At 36.3% G+C, this 16130-nt stretch overlaps 1 protein-coding gene and 1 pseudogene across 1 annotated transcript; one reads left to right on the plus strand and one right to left on the minus strand.

The window, feature by feature from the left end:
• Positions 1–4356: 4356 nt before the first annotated feature.
• Positions 4357–4896, minus strand: LOC132174326 (B3 domain-containing protein At2g33720-like). The gene has a single exon (XM_059585999.1). It carries the CDS (start codon positions 4894–4896, stop codon positions 4357–4359), a length of 540 nt encoding a protein of 179 aa, XP_059441982.1.
• Positions 4897–5751: 855 nt separating this feature from the next.
• On the plus strand, positions 5752–11037 carry LOC132175535 (kinesin-like protein KIN-14J; annotated as a pseudogene).
• The last annotated feature ends 5093 nt before the right edge of the window (positions 11038–16130 follow it).

A 16130-nucleotide genomic window follows, 5' to 3' on the forward strand; every position in this document is an offset into this window, starting at 1 on the left:
TTTTGTAAATGGAGAAAAGAAGTGAGAGATAGTGAGAAAATGGAGAAAATGGAGAGCATGGAGAAAAGAAGCAGATCAAAAACGAATTGAAGAGAAAAAAAGAGGAGAAAAGAAGCAGTTGCTGCTTCTTGTGAGGGAGCTGCCGTGCAGAGAGATTACATTAAAAAAAATAATAATAAATTAAATTAATAAAATTTTTAATTGAAAAAAAAATTCCAGAAATTTTTTTTAAAAAAATTATTATTTTTAATTAATTTTTTAAATTTCCTGACTTGTTATATTTTAACACGTCAGGAAATTTTATGACGAACCAAAATTGGCATGTCAGAAAATTCTGACGTACCATATTTTAACACGTCAGAAAATCCTGACATGCTAAACAGTAACACGTCAGGAAAAAAATTTTCTTGACACCTGTACTTCTGACATTCAACACATGTCAGAAAAATTTTCTAACGTGCCAGACACCCTGACACGTCGGCACGTCGGCACATCAGAAAAGTCCAGTAAGAAAAAAATTGTTTTTTTGTAGTGACGTCACTGTGCCCCTCACATTTTAGATTATGGCTTGCTTCCATTTATAGTGTGCTGGAAGAGGCAATTGGAATCTTCACTCAGTAAAATGTGTAGTTTAGGATCACATGATTATCCATCCATGTCCTTCTGTCATATTTCCTTTTTCTGCTGTTCTCATTGCTCTTAATGATTATCCATGTCCAGATGACATATGATATAACAACTTGGAATCTAGTGACTGGTTTGGTGGAGTCGTGCCCTTTGCTGGATTTCAATTCTCTCATGGCTTCTTTGGAGAAGAAGGAACTGTTAAGGAAGTAAAAGTCTAAACCTACTTTTTATTAGTGGCCTTAATTGCCAAATAAGATCTTCAAAATCAGGAGCGACATTGCGATTAAAACAAACGGTTAACTTGAACTATACTCCTATTTTAAGGGGAGAATAACAATTGCAAGCATGGAAGGAAAGAGTAATTCTACACACATTTTAACTCATTTTTAATAATACATTTCTTGACATGGTTAAAATCATTGGATAGATCACCATTACGTGTAGATGTTATATATCACATTTTTATCTTACAACTATTTTATAATAATAATGTGATAGTTTCAATCAATTTTTGTATATCTTTTTATTATTATTATTATTATTTTTTTTTATTTTTTTTTAAGTAATGCTTCACACTCCCACTCTTACACTTCCACTATCATACTCTTTGACCTGACTTCTAAAATTACCATTAGATTTATGATAGATTACTATTGGAGGATTACTATTAAATTTTGATCTAATGATAATTTTAAAAATCACCCTAGGGAGTGTAGGAGAGTAGGAGTTTGGAGGAATGCTAGGCTTACAAACAAATTTTACAGAAAAACTTTTACAAACTGATATGGCACAACATAATTGGATATAAGAAAAATTCAAATTTTGAAAAACCTAATCATGTTGTGCCACATCAGTTTGTAAAAGTTTTTCTATAAAATTTGTTTGTAAGCGTAGCACTCCTTAGGAGTTTGTATAGCTTTTTTAATTTTTCTAACAAAGACCAATGTCGTGAGAGTTAGTTGGAACTGTGACATTAGTATTGGAACAAAAATTTTCTCCAAACCAGTCTGAAGGAAATATCGTCAAACCCATTTAAAATAGTGTCAAGTGTCTATATATAAACATTTAAAAAACATATTAAATTTAGTCTCGGTTAGTAAACTACTATTAATGACGTTAAGAATTTAATGTGTCTTTTAAATGTTTATAGACACTTAACACTATTTTAAATGGGTTAGAAGATATTTCTTTCGAACTGATTTGGAAGAAATTTTTGTCCTTAGTATTGTGAGATAATTCTGAAATAAAAATATAATTTTTAGCACTATTCTTTGCATTAATGCAAAAGGACTTTAGTAGAGTGACAATTAATCGCTCAAATATATACGGATATCAATGAAATTTCTACTATCATTTATAAGCTAGTTGATTGGATGATTTCAACACAATGTCTTTTTCCTTTTTCCTCCCATACTTGCAAATAGAGTTGATTGGTGGCAAATAGAGTTGCCATTAATGGAGGGAGGAGAGCATGGGAAGCCATTGTTGTGGTAATGGGAATGAAGGAGAAGTTAAATAAGAGTTGCCACCATTGCTAGCTTCGTTCTCTTTGTCCTTGCTTACTCCTCTAGATTGATTGATTTCGTTTGGAAACTGCCAATCTTGTTATTGGTTTTAACGAAGGCACTTGATCTTTTCAATGCGTTCATAGAAGTGACAATGGCAAAATTATCATTTTACTTCTTTTTTTTTTTTAACAAATTTGTCCTTGTATTTTAAAGGACCCCAAATTCACTAACAAGAGCTTTGCCAAAGGCTAAATATCACTTCCCTCAATCCTCTTCTTGATAGCCCAAGGGTAAAGGTCGAGCTTTGATTGGTAGTATGTGGGATAAGTCAATTTGGCTGGACAAGGATTCCCAACAATTATTTATTTGAATTACTAATAAATTTTAGACTATATAATAATATATTTGAGCAAGTGGATTCCATATAGAGTCCTTCATTTATTTATTTTTATTTTTACCTTTGGGTTTCAATGAGGCTTCCGGCCGGGTGAAGTTTTGCACCCTTCGAAACCTAGCTTTGTGGATCTTTGAGTATGTGTAGGTTGCCTCCACCTTCTCAAAACCTCCATGCTCACTACCTCGCCAACTTCAATTATCCAAGCAAATTTTGATCTTGATAGAACAGTTTCCTAGTACTCAATACTAAGCAAGAGAGCCTGTCGACGGGTGCTAGTGAAAGATAACTCCAATGCTTAAGTCAATGTATAATTTTTATGAGAGTTAAAAGTAATAATAACCTCAGGATCCCATCCATTTTGACTCTAAATTAGGAGTGTTGATGATATTGCGGGATTGGATAAGTTGTTGGAACAAATCTTCTGTTTCGCACACACTCACAAGATCAGGTCTATCATAGTGGGCTTTGAGTTTGCAAGCCCATCTTATGGTTTTAGGTGTGCTACACTATCTTGTTGGCCCAATTCCCGACCGATCTAATATAATTACTAGTTAGATAGCAGTAAGCCGCGCTCAAAAGTTGTCATTGTGTTCTAAATTATGTTTGAAAAAAATCTAAATATTTTTTTTGCTAAAAATATTATTCAACCAAAAACATTTTACGTCGAAACAAACGAGTCCTAATAAAGAAGGATCAAGATCTCATACATTTGTAAAAAAATGCTACATATTAAAAAGTTGACATGTTATTGAAGCAATTAAAAAGAATTTTCCTTCCAAAATGGTTCCTCTCCACTTTTGTAGACACTTTTTTTAAAAAAAAAAAAAAAAAAAAAAATCAAAAGACAATTTTTAACTCAAAGCTTTCTTACAACATAAAGTGTTGGAAGAGCAAGAACGTGATGAAAATATACTAAATTCTTAACTAACTAGAATATACCACATTTTAATAGATGGCATTTTTCAAGCATTTTGATGCCTAAAAACTAGGGGTGCTCAAGTTGTTATAACCTACGGTTATTGGCTATAACCGCTAACCGCAACTGCCTTGAGCGGTTATCGATTTTTAATAACCGCAACCGCCTAGGCGGTTAGCGGTTATTTTATAACTAGCAATTATTCAAACCAATAACTGACAGTTTTATAACTGTTTTTTTTTTTTATATGGGTTTTTTAAATGTTTTGGGCCGTCAATAGGCCTATTTTTTGGGCTTAGTTGAATCATTTTGGGCCAAAATGTTCCCAAAAATATGGAACATTTTGGGAACATTTATTAATATAAAAAACATTTTGGGCTTTAAAATTTGAGGAATGCTACGCTTACAAACAAATTTTATTGAAAAATTTTTACAAATTGATGTGGTACAACATGATTAGATATACAATAAGTTCAAATTTTGACAAAACTTAATCATGTTATGCCACATCAGTTTGTAAAAGTTTTTTTATAAAATTTGTTTGTAAGCCTAGCACTCCTCTTAAAATTTTGTTTCTCTCTCCAAAACGACGTCATTTTTATATTTTATATATATATATATATAAGCGGTTAGCAATTTTTAATAACCGATTACTAAAGCAGTTAACTAATATAAACCAAACCAAAATTATATAATTTAAAAATCTATTACATATTTAAAATTGTAAAGAATCTTAATCCAATAAAAAAAACATAATAAAGTAAGAATATAAAATATTACAACGCAGGCAATTTGCCTCTTTAGTTTTTTTTTTTTTTTTTTAATGATTTACTTCTCTAGTTGTTTTGCAATATATATACGTGACAGAAATTAAAAGAGACATGAATGGAGCTACGTGTTAATCCATGTTAGCTAGGCCCCCGCTTGAGAAGGCAAAAATTAAATCTTGAATTGCCGGGATCCCAATAAAGTCCAATCTCATCACCCTTCTTCAGTTTCCTCCTCCCCACAAAGTCCCCTTTCCATCCTTCAATGAAGACGTGGCTCCCACTCGTCCATCGTTTGAAGAGCAATTGATGTTCAGACTTGGTGTCGCAGTCCCAGACGGAAACTCTCACCCCATTCTTTATGTTCTCAATGCGCTCTGCATCCCAGTGGGGTAAAATATGCCTCCTTACGCCGTCAGCTGCCAGCAGCAGCTTCGACAGATGCCCCAGATCGCTTGTCACAATCGTCTTCTTGATAGCCCAGGGATCATATTGGCCGAGCTTCAACTCCAATGAAACTCCGCTGCGCCTCTCTTCTTTTCTAAGTTCGCGGTAATCCGCGGGTTTCATTCTTTTGAATATTATTCCAGAAGCGCCGTTTTGATCAGTTGCTTTCCTCTTTTTGTTGACGCAACAAGAATCGCAACCGACCATCAACTCCAACGAGATCTCGGCGTCCATTAATTCACGTTGGCTCTCGGTGGTGATCATCATAATAAGTCGGTTATTAGCTTGGCGATCGTTAGGAGTCAAAAAATCGAACAAGATGGGTTCAGAAAAGGAGGAACTAATCTCGTCTGTTTGTCATGTCGTTTGAAAAAAGCGATAGTTCCAGTGAAAGATAGCTGTTTTCGCCGTCGCCGATCGTCGGCTTCGGCTTCGTGGTTGCGGCAAAAAGCTCCATGCCCGACTAGGTTGGCGGGAAAGAAAGCGTTTGTGTTTGTGTGTTTTTCTCGGAGGTTGTTGGTGTGAAGAGAAAGGTATGAGGGGGAGTGGGGCTTATATACACGGGGAGAGAGGGAGAGAGCCATTAGCAAGAAATCCCAATCCGAGATGGAAAAGAATTTAGAACGCGCGTTGGAATCAGAAGAAATTACGCATTTTTTTTTCATTCTTTTGTAGAGCCATCAGATGCTTTACTACATCATCTTGGAGAGCAAGGATGTTTTGGTGATTCTTCTGATGCTAAAATTTCGGACATGATCAATTCAATCAATTTGGATGTAAGCTCATTATTTTCCTTTATCCATATGATTGAAATTTGCTTTTTCTGCCTTTTCAATTGTAAGTTTGATGATTTTCTCAAGTTTTATTGCACTTCTTGAAAAGCAATTGTAACTCGATTGCTTTTCAACATAGTGAATAAGATTTTGGATGATAGCATGCAAAGAAAGGACGGAGATCTACCTAATGTATGGCAGTAAGAGGACACCTTACAGTAATAAGATTTTGGTGCTTTATAAATAAAGCATGCTCGAAGCCTTGAACTAATACATTGTTATGATTCTTTCTCTTTATTGTTTGCCATTTTGTATCACACTGTTTCTCCATCCCCATTTTGCAGCGAGTGGCATGGCTGCTTAGAAAAACCTTGCAAGTTATTGAAGAGAGAATTTCAAACCATGCGGAGAACTTAAAAATTGTAAAATGCTTTAGAGATTTTCTTTCTTCCAAAATTCAGAGATTATGGTTTTATACTGCTCATGAGTAATAAGCGTTCGTATGTTGCATATTTGCAGCAAAGTAATCTTTATAAAGCTCGTGAGGAGAAGTATCAATCAAAAATAAGAGTACTTGAAACCATTGCAACGGGGACTACAGAAGAAATTGAGGTACTCTTGGTTTCAGGTGTTTGCCTTTTGTTTTTGTTTCCCCCAATTGACTTTAACTGTTCTTGTTTCCTATAGGTTGTTATGAAACAACTTCAGCAGCTAAAGGTGCTGCACTGTTCTTAGCCCTATCTTTATATTCAAATATATGAAACATTGTTCTGTAATTCATCCAAGATCAATAGTACTACATGCATTTTAATTAATCCTTAAGTTTCTTTCCCTAATGAACATTATTCGGTAGTTATTTTTGCTAGTGAGTTTATTTTGCTCCTAATATACTTTTATGTGGCTCACAAAGTAAAAAATAAACTTTTATGTGATGTGGCAGATCGAGAAGGCCAAAATAGAAGATAAACAGAAACTTGAGGAGCAGGATGTGGTAAAATTAAGGGAAGAGAAGGATCATAGTGATGTGGAGATTTTGGCTCTGAAACAAGAACTAGAAGTGGCCAAAAGGATACATGAAGATCATAGCTTGCAATTAGGAACAAATGCTAAGGAAGCTGTAATTGGGTTGGAGAAGAAGTTAAAAGAACTTGAGTGCCTTTTAGCAGATTCAAGGAAGAAGGTAGAAGAACTTGAGACATTTTCTGAATCTAAATCACGGAGATGGAAAAAGAAACAGAGAATCTAAAAGAGATATATAGATTGTCATTTTGGAAATTTGCAGGTTTGCCTTAATTCTCTTTTTCTTTATCTCATATCTTTTGGATATTGATCCTTTAACATGGTTTTATTGTTTAGGAATCGAGGGTGGCTTTAGAGTCCATAAAACACAAAGTCTTGAAGACAAAAAGAAGTTATGCGGAGGAATTCTTTTACTTGGGTAGGATTGATTATTTAAAGTTAGTTTACATCCTGCTTAATGTTGTGCATTTATCTTTGTCTGGGTATTTTTTCTTAAGTATGCTCTCTTAAACAGCATTGAAGCTTAAAGGACTGGCAGATGCTGCTGAAAATTATCATACGGTTCTAGAAGAGAATCGTAGGTTGTATAATGAGGTTCAGGACTTGAAAGGTACATCTTAGTCTTGCTTGGTTGTTGCTTGAGTTTGTCAGTTCTTAGTTTCACTCTATTCTTTCGCCCTCCCTGGTGCAGGAAATATTAAAGTGTATTGTCGCATAAGACCATTCCTTCCAGGACAAAGTAAGAAGCAGACCATCATCGATTATATTGGTGAAAATGGTGAATTAGTTGCTGGGAATCCCTCTAAGCAAGTAAAAGAGACCCGTAGGTTGTTCAAGTTTAACAAGGTTTTTGGTCCAACATCTACTCAAGGTATTGATTTCCAAATGAATGATGTTTATTGATTCTGTGACACCTTTTCTTCTAACTACTGCATTCCTTTATTAGTGAAAAAATTCTTACATTCTAATTGTTATTTATTTTGAATTATATGCTCATAGAGGAGGTATTTATGGATACCCAACCATTAATCCGCTCTGTTCTTGATGGATACAATGTCTGCATATTTGCTTATGGTCAAACTGGCTCAGGAAAGACCTATACAAATGGTATGCACATCTTTCATATTGTAGCAGTTTTAATTTTTCCATGATTTAGGATTGCTCCTTACAGCTTTTATTGTGTTTCTTCTAGAGTGGGCCTATTGTATCATCACAAGAGGACTGGGGGGTCAATTATCATGCATTAAATGATCTTTTCCTAATTTCTCAAAGCAGGAAAAGCTCCATTGCAATATGATTTTGTTGTTCAAATGGTTGAGATCTCTAATGAACAAGTTCGGGATCTTCTTTCAAGTGTTGGTCCTCAAAAAAGATATCCTTTATTATTTATTTATTTTTTTCTGTCTTTCATTTTTACTTTTCGATTTCATTCTTGATTGTAAGTTGAACTCCATCTGATCATTTAATTACGAGCAGTACTCGTCTTTTAATGGAAAAAGTTTTTGTTTCCTTTGACTTGCACACACTTGGGATTTGGAACACCACCCAACCGAATGGGTTAGCTGTCCCTGATGCAAGCATGCACCCTGTTGAATCAACCACAGATGTCTTAGAGTTGATGAATATTGGTTTGATGAATAGGGCAGTCGGTGCCACAGCCCTGACTGAAAGAAGTAGCAGATCCCGTAGGTTGTATTCTCAGTACTAACTTCTTCTGTCAACCACTTTACATGTTAGATTTTTCTTTTTCTTTTTTTATAATTTATTTATTGTTTCTTATTCAATCATATCTTGCAGTGTTCTCACTGTTCATGTTCGAGGCATAGACTTGGAGACAGATGCCATCTTGTGTGGCAATCTACATTTCGTAGATCTTGCTGAAAGTGAGAGAGTGGGTCGGTCTGAAGCAACTGGGGATAGGCTTAGGGAGGCACAACATATAAACAAATCACTATCAGCGCTTGGAGATGTAATTTTTGCTCAGTGCAGAAGAGTCCACATTTACCATACAGAAATAGCAAATTAACTCATGTACTTCAGAGTTCTTTAGGTACTTGTCTTATTCTTGGTCTTTGACTATGGTAATAAGATATGAGTTTCAGAGTTTGATACTGTAGTTTTGAGTTTCTTTTATTCATGACTTGTTTTATCTTTATTTTTTGTTCCTCTCCAAATTGTAGGTGGTCAAGCAAAAACCCTTATGTTTGTTCAGCTTAATCCGGATATAGATTCTTACTCTGAAACCATAAGTACCTTGAAGTTTGCAGAGAGGGTTTCTGGTGTAGAGTTAGGTGCTGTACAGAGCAACAAAGAGGGAAGAGATGTTAGAGAACGTATGGAACAGGTCCAATCTTTTATTCTTCTTAACATAACATGCTTTCTTAGAGATCTTGCTTTTAACATACAAAGCAGATGTTTCAGAGTGCTTTCTTGTATTCCTCTTAATGGCTATTGTTTGGAGATTTTTTTGATATGTTACTCTCTCTAAACTATTAGCTAAATATTTCACAAGGTTATTCACCATGTTGTTATACTACAGAAATGGACAGATTCATTTGTAGAATCCCCAACAATCCTATGAAATCAATGGTTTACCAATTAGGAATGATTTTGATATTTGGAAAAGAGGGTTGGCCGATATGATATCAATATTGTTTGGAATGCAATTCCTTCCTTTCTAATTTGGTGCATTTGGAGAGAAAGGATGCCCAAAGCTTCAATGATCACAAGAGAACAATTTCGCGAGAGAAAGGATGCCCAAAGCTAAATACAAAGGACTTGTTTTCTTAACTCCCCATTTGAGTGGATCTTTGACACTGCCCTTTTCCACATCTTTAGCTATTCAGATTTTTGGTCACTTTTTTCTTCTTCTTAATTTTCCACATTGAATTTTTCCTCTCCGTCTAGTAAGCACCCAGGAAATATGGCCCTAAGTTTAGCTGCCGGTATCGGTCACATCCCAATTTCATTTGCAAAATCATTTGCGGCATCCACTTTACAGAATTCTGTATTGTTAGCTTGATAGGATCTGATTCAGGGTCTCTTGACTTCTTAAGCTCTAGATAGAGCTTAGCTGGTTAAGGTGGAAGGTCCTTGCTCCTTGCAGCCTGTTCCATAAGAGCCATTTTGCTTGGAAGAAATTTTCTTTGGAAGCCATTATAAAGATTATTTCTTTCCCACCAATATTACAGCCTACCATGTTTGACAGTTGTTTCCCCACCCATATTCTGCCCCTAACATTTTTTGTCAGGTTTAGGGAATAAAAGGTGTGAGAAATTATTGGAGGGAAACACCTTGGGTCTCAGCTGATTACTTCACATAATATTTAACAAGGAAGATTTTTTATTCCCTTTATTTTTTATTTTGTTTGTCTGATTTCCTTTTTATCTTCCAGGTGGCATCTCTCAAGGAAATAGTTGCAAAGAAAGATGAGGAGATTGAGCACTTGCAGCTTCTCAAGGTCAATGTTATCTGGAGGGAACGTAGGCCAGCATTTTACTGAAGACATTGAGCTCTTGGGGTTTGGGGATGCAGATTCTGAGGAAGGATTAAGTGATATCTCTGACGGTGGTCTTTCAATGGGAACAGAAACTGATGGCTCAATAGGCAGTGTTGTGGAGTACACTCTTTTTCCTGAAGTTGCAAAACCAGCTGAAAACATAGTTCCCGAGCGCACACCAGCTGAGAAGCCACCAATTCAGAACTCAGGGAAGTGAGTCTTTCTCATTTTCATGATGTTCCAATTGAGGTGCATTATTCTTATTGCTGGAGAACTGGCTGGTATTAATCTGATACCTTCTTGCCCAACTAGACGGCTAACAAAGAATTTGGCATGTGCTTCTTTCAAAAGAAATGTTACAAACTACATTTTTATCTCACATGAACTATCGGTTTTTTCAAACGACGACAAGACAACAGACGATATTACTTTCTCCTTTTCTGAACCCATCTTGTTCGATTTTTTGACGACTCTAGAGAACGATCGCCAAGCTGATAACCAACTTATTGTGATGATCACCACCGAGAGCCAACGTGAATTAATGGACGCAGAGATCTCGTTGGAGTTGAAGGTCGTTTGCGATTCTTATTGCGCCAACAAAAAGAGAAAAGCAACTGAAAACAGCGCTTGTGGAATAATATTCAAAAGAATGAAACCCGCAGATTACCGCGAACTTAGAAAGAAGAGAGGCGCAGTAGTGTTTCATTGGAGTTGAAGCTCGGCCAATATGATCCCTGGGCTACCAAGAAGACGATTGTGACAAGTGATCTAGGGCATTTGTCGAAGTTGCTGCTGGCGGAGGACAGCGTAAGGAGGCATATTTTACCCCATTGGGATGCACAGCGCATTGAGAACATAAAGAATGGGGTGAGAGTTCCAGTATGGGACTGCGACACCATGTCTGAATATCAATTGTTCTTCAAACGATGGGAGAGTGGGAGCTACGTCTTCATTGAAAGATGGAAAGGAGACTTTGTGGAGAGGAGGAGGCTGAAGAAGGGTGATGAGATTGGAATTTATTGGGATCCCGGCAATTCAAGATTTAATTTTAGCCTTCTCAAGCGGGGGCCTAGCTTGGATTAACACGTAGCTCCATTCATGTCTCTTTTAATTTCTGTCAAGTATATTGCAAAACAACTAGAGAGGCAAATTGCCTGCTTTATAATATTTTATATTCTTACTTTATTATGTTTTTTCATTGGATTAACATACCCAACAATTTTAAATAAACATTATATTCTTAAATTACGAAATTTTTAGGCATTAAAATGCCTGGAAAATGTCAATCTATTAAAAATGTGGTATATTTTAGGTAGTTGAGAATTTAGTATATTTTCATCACGTTGTTGCTCTCTATGATGTAAGAAACCTTTGAGTTAAAAATTGTCCTTTGATTTTATGAAGAAAAAAGGGTGTCTACAAAAGTGGAGATAAGCATTTTGGGAGGAAAATTCTTTTTAATTACTTCTATAACATGTCAACTTTTTAATATGTAGCATTTTTGACAATTGTATGAGATCTTGATCCTTCTCTATTAGGGCTCGTTTGTTTCGACGTAAAAATGTTTTTGGTCAAATTTTTTCAAACATAATTTAAAACACTGACAGCTTTTGAGCTTGGCTTGCTGCCATCTAACTAGTAATTAAATTAGATCGGTTGGGAATTGGGCTGACAAGATAGTCTAGCCCACCTAAACCGTAAGATGGGCTTGCAAACGCAAAGCCCACTACGATAGACCTGATCCCGTAAGTGTGTGCGTAACAGGGGATTTGTTCCAACAACTTATCCAATCCCGCAATATCATCAACACCCCTAATTCAGAGCCTAGAGGGATGAGATCCTGAGGTTATTATTACTTTCAACTCTCTTTCTAAAAATTATACATTGACTTAAACATTGAAGTTATCTCTCACCGACACCCATCAATAAGCTCCCATGCTTAGTATTGGATACTAGGAAACTGTTCTAGCAAGATCAAAATTTGCTTGGATAATTGAAGCTAGCGAGGTAGTGAGCAATGAGGTTTTGAGAAGGTGGGCCTACACATACTCAAAGATACACAAAGCTAGGTTTCAAAGGGTGCAAAACTTCACCGGAAGCCCCATTAAAACCCAATGTCAAAAATAAAAATAAAAATAAATAAATAAACCACTCTATATGAAACTCTCACCTGCCCAAATAAATTATTAGACAGTTCAAAATTTATTAATAATTCAAATAAATAATTGTTATGAATCCTTATCTAGCCAAATTGACTTATCCTACATACTACCAACATAATACCAATCAAAGCTCTGCCTTTACCCTTGGGCTATCAAGAAGAGGATTGAGAGAAGTGATATTTATTTAGCCTTTGGCAAGGTTCTTGTTAAGTGAATTTGGGGTCCAACAAATTTGTAGAACAAAAAAAAAAAGAAAAAGTAAAATGACAATTTTGCCATTGTCATTTCTATAAACGCATTGAAAATATCAAGTGCCTTCGTTAAAACCAATAAGAAGATTGGCAGTTTCCAAACGAAATCCATCAATCTATAGAAGTAAGCAAGGACAAAGAGAACGAAGCTAGCAATGGTGGCGGCAACTCTTATTTAACTCCTTCATTCCCATGACCACAACAATGGCTTCCCATGCTCTCCTCCCTCCATTAATGGCAACTCTATTTGCCACCATTCTTGCTTCCACCACATCCATCAAAGCAAGCCTTATTTACCCTCTCAATTGCTCTACTCAAACAATAATCAAGACATGTAATGCCTCCCTGTACCACATAAACGACAGTGGTCGATGAGAAGAACAAATTGCCTCCCTTTACTCTGGCAATCTATCCCAAATGAACCCAATAATGCATGGCAACGACAAACAAGATTACCTCATCAATGTCCCTTGCTCTTGCACAGATATAAGTGGCACTGTCGGATATTTCTACGACACATCCTATGTTGTAGACCAGGGTGACACATTTGCTAATATCTCTGCTGAGATATACAGCGGGCAAGCTTGGAGGGATGGAGGAGATGATCCAATATTAGTCCCGGGAACAAATTTATCTATCCATCTTCCATGTGGATGTGTAGAGATTGATTCTCAAACAGTTGTAACATACACGGTTCAGGAGCAAGACACATTATCTGGAATTGCTGCTCTGCTATGTGCTCAACAAAGTGACATTCAGAGATTGAACAGACAACTTCTGCAGAACCGAACATTTATAGACGTGGGCTGGGTGTTGTTTGTGTCCATGGAGATGGAGGTGAGCTCCTATGGCTAGGGCTCGTTTGGCATATTTATCTATTTATGTATAATAGATCAATATGATTTTCTGCCTTGCAACCGATGATGAATGATGTTTTGAGTAGAGGTGAAAAGGCCGACCGTTAATAACTGCCCGCTAATCGCATTAATCACTAACCACCTAGATAGTTACAGTTAGCGGTTTTAGGTTTATTAAAAACTATTAACCACTAACGGTTAACCGCTAACCGCCTATATATATACATGAAACGAAATCATTTTGGTTCCTAAGGTTTTACCTTTTATCAAATAACTCACTAAAAGATGGAAAATGTCATCATACTCTCTTTGTTTTAGTGTGGCCATAAACCATATTATGTTCAATAAAAATCAGACATGTGTTCTTTTTTTTTTTTTTCTAATTGAATAAAGAAAGGGCTACAGGAAAGGATCTTTCCCACTTCTGATCCGAACGGAAGAAGAAGTGAGAGATCCTGAAAACGAAAAAGGGATGGGCTCCCCAACAATAAACCCAAAATAAACTAAAACAACACAGAAATAAAAACAAAAGGGAAGGCCACCCCAACAACAAAGCCCAAATGGTAAAAAACAGTGCAAATACAAGAACAAATTCTGGATCAGTCCAAAAGGACCAAACAGCAGGCAATGATAATTACCAATGATCCCAAAAGAATCATAAGCAAGCCGGGCCTATTCCAGGACCGCACAAGGCGGTGTGAATTGCAAAGAACCTCCGTGAAGAGATCATTGCGGGCAAACCAACAACCACGGTTAAATGGTTGTTGCAAAGTAGGCACTGCAGAGAACCAAAAAGGAGCCGGTATAGGACAACCACCAACATCAATCTCCTCCTCAAAATCAAACCAAGTCATGGCAAGGAGATAAAAACCCACAAAAAACAATACAAACAGCAGAATGAAACTAAAAATACAGTAAAACAGAAATAAAATTACAACAAAAACAAACACCAAGAACACCAAAAAACAAGGGTAGGGGCGGTGATAGCCAGCCGAAGAACAGATCGGGCACCGGCAAGCAGTGGAATGATCGAGGATCGGCTGGCGGAAAAGGGAAGCGAGGAGGCCAAGGAGGATGGTCGAAGGCCTCGATTGGTGGATGGGTCGTCGTGGAAGAGTAGATCGGGTTTTGAAAAAACCTGATCTAAACCCCAAAAACCAGATCCACAACCAGGAACTTCGGCAAGGCAGTGGACGGCGACAGAGATGGACTGAACGGCGACAGGCTGGGCGGCGACAGGCTGGGCAACGGGCTGGACGATGACGGAAAACGAGGTGCTAAGGATGGCGGGCTGAGCGGCGAGGACCAGGAACGAGGGACTAGACAGCACAAGGGGCTGGACGATGGCTGAACGACGACGGGAGAGAAGAGCGGCGGTGGGCTTCAAATCTACACAAGAAAAAAAGAACAAAACACAAGAAACCCAAACAAAAAACACAGCAAAGAGGGAAAAAAGAAGGGGAGGGGGGGAAGAGGAAGCCTTTTCCTCCACCCCGAGAAGGCCGCACAAGGCTTAGAGAAAGACCTCACTAGGAGGTGGCTGGGGGAAAAAACCCTAAGGGTTTCCCAGAGTTTTTTAATCAGACACGTGTTCAAATCATCCAATCAACTAACTTACCTATGATAGTAGAAATTTCATTGATATCCATATTTGACATTATAATGTCATTTTGCAATCGCAAAGAGGAGTGCTAAAAAATATATTTGTATTCTACAATGTTCTCACAATACTAATGTCACAGTTCCAACGAAATCTAACATTGGTCCTTGTTAGAAAAAAAAAAAAAAAATTTTAAAAAAATGTTATACAAACTCCTACTCGTATACTCCTTGATGTGATTTTTAAAATTACCATTAGATCAAAATTCAATAGTAATCCATCATAAATCTAATGGTAATTTTAAAAGTCACATCAAAGAAGATGACAGTGAAAGTATAGAGTGAGAGTGTGAAGCATTGCTTATATATATATATTTGTGTTGGCAAATTTTGTCCTTCTTCAAAATTTTCTTGATTAGCTGTATAACATGGGGAGATTATTTGTGATTCTACATTTATACCTTTTAACTATAAATTTTTATCTCTTCTTAAAAGTTCAGTATAAACAGAGGAAGAGGCAAAATTTCTACGGCTTGTTGCTGTATCTTAGAAAGCTGTTTCTTTTATCATGAAGGGTGGTTTGTTGAGTTTTTGTCCGTCAAAACTTAACCTAACACTATCATCTAAGTATTGTTGTAAACAGTTTAGATCAAATGCTATATTTTCTGTTTTTGTTGGAATGTTTTCATTTTCTAATAGCCATTCTGATGGGAGTTCTATTTCAAACCAAACTACTGATTTTGGTACTCTAACGTTTGCTTCACAAGAATGTGTCTGTATTAGTAAAGTTTTATCTTTGGAACTTTTAACAAGAGCATGAACATTAAGATTTTCATTAACTTGTAATAAAAATCTGTAAATTAATACTAAAGGTTGGCTTCCTTCTAACATATCATAACCTGCTATTTTAATGTTTAAAGTTAAAACTTTTAAGATATGTGGATCACTTAAACTTAAAGTGAAGTCAGGGAAACAGTCAAAATGAATTGGTCCTTTAAGAAGACTAAATTCAACGACTCCTAACATGCTAGTACTGTAATATTTATGTCTTGCATTTCTTAAACACAAAAGTACATAGGCATTGATTCCTAGACAAACTAGGGGTTTTACAACAACTTGGATTAATCCTATGTGAAGGAAATTCATTGTCTTTTCTCTAAGTTTTTTAATTACTTCTTTAAAAACTAATTGATATGTATCATGATGTTTATTTAAAGCATAGACTTGTTCAACTATTTTTACGTTGTAATCATTACTAAATGACAAGGGTGAAAAACTTGATTTATAAATTTCTTTAGTTGGGACCT

The sequence above is a fragment of the Corylus avellana genome, chromosome ca3 (assembly GCF_901000735.1).
Source record: "Corylus avellana chromosome ca3, CavTom2PMs-1.0".
NCBI classification, from domain to species: Eukaryota; Viridiplantae; Streptophyta; class Magnoliopsida; order Fagales; family Betulaceae; genus Corylus; species Corylus avellana.

Excerpts from the sequence above, each read along its gene's own strand:
- LOC132174326 (XM_059585999.1), bottom strand. The coding sequence starts at position 4,896 with ATGGACGCCGAGATCTCGTTGGAGTTGATGGTCGGTTGCGATTCTTGT.